The sequence below is a fragment of the Cyphomyrmex costatus genome, unplaced genomic scaffold (assembly GCF_001594065.2).
Source record: "Cyphomyrmex costatus isolate MS0001 unplaced genomic scaffold, Ccosl1.0 C2272739, whole genome shotgun sequence".
Lineage (NCBI taxonomy): Eukaryota > Metazoa > Arthropoda > Insecta > Hymenoptera > Formicidae > Cyphomyrmex > Cyphomyrmex costatus.
Genome location: NW_017274366.1, coordinates 1 through 1,096, shown reverse-complemented (window position 1 = coordinate 1,096; position 1,096 = coordinate 1). Strand labels below are relative to the sequence as shown.

Sequence of the window (1,096 nt, the reverse complement as noted above, 5' to 3'; positions counted from 1 at the left end):
TTTAGTTCTACTTGGAAACATTTTATAAATTTCTCTTTAACAGAAAATATGCGAGTTCTTCCAGAGGAAACTGAATTTGCAAAGTTTCTATTGGATATGGGAGATGGCGTATTAAATGATTCTAACGATAATATACAACTTCCAAATTGTTGTATCGCACCCATTAATGCTGATATTGTACAAGATATATATGGTGATTTGATAAAAAATAAAGAATTCAATAAAATAGCAAAGTGTGCAATACTTTCCGCACGAAATGCTGATGTAGATGAAATTAATAAACGTGTTGTCGAATTATTAGAAACGTTTGAAGAACGAATTTATACAAGTACAGATAGTACTGAAAACTGTGGTGATAATGGTGACATTGGTGAAGCTTTACTACCAGAATATTTAAATACTTTATCACCGTCATCTCTTCCACCTTATGAATTGCGTTTAAGACCAAATTGTGTCATTATGTTGATTAGAAATCTTAGTATCAATGAAGGTCTTTGTAATGGTACTAGATTAATGATTATAGCACTTGGCGACCATTTATTAAAATGCAAAATCTTAACAGGTGATAAAGTAGGAGATATTGTTTTTTTGAATCGTATAACGCTGTATTGTGAAAATGTATATCCTTTTACTTTTAAAAGAAGACAATTTCCAATAAAATTAGCTTTTGCTATGACAATTAACAAATCACAAGGACAGACATTTGACAGAGTAGGAATTGATCTTCGCAAAGATGTTTTTAATCATGGGCAACTTTATGTTGCCTTTTCACGAATACGTTCTTGGGAAGCATTAAAAGTTTATCTTGGTAGCCAGCGCGATAAAAAACAAGTTAAAAATTACGTCTATAAAGAAGTATATGTATGATTTCTTTTCTTTTAAATTTTTAAGAAAAAATATATTTTGATATATTTGTATATGATTTTACATAAAGAAATCATTAAAAATGTACGGGATCATTGAACAAATAACGTACGCAAAGCACATTTATTAATTAAATTAAAATTTTTTTCAAAGTTAATTTTTCAAATTTATTTAACATTATCTGTGCACATAATCTGTTACATATCCGTCGTGTATCCGTTTAAAAAAAAAA

At 28.6% G+C, this 1,096-nt stretch overlaps 1 protein-coding gene across 1 annotated transcript; it reads left to right on the top strand.

The window, feature by feature from the left end:
- Positions 1–48: 48 nt before the first annotated feature.
- LOC108773590 (uncharacterized) lies at positions 49–855 on the top strand (the record flags this gene model as incomplete). Its single annotated transcript, XM_018539480.1, has 2 exons — positions 49–562; positions 665–855. Coding segments are annotated over exons 1-2 (705 nt in total), but the record flags the coding sequence as incomplete, so codon positions are not given.
- Positions 856–1,096: the final 241 nt, after the last annotated feature.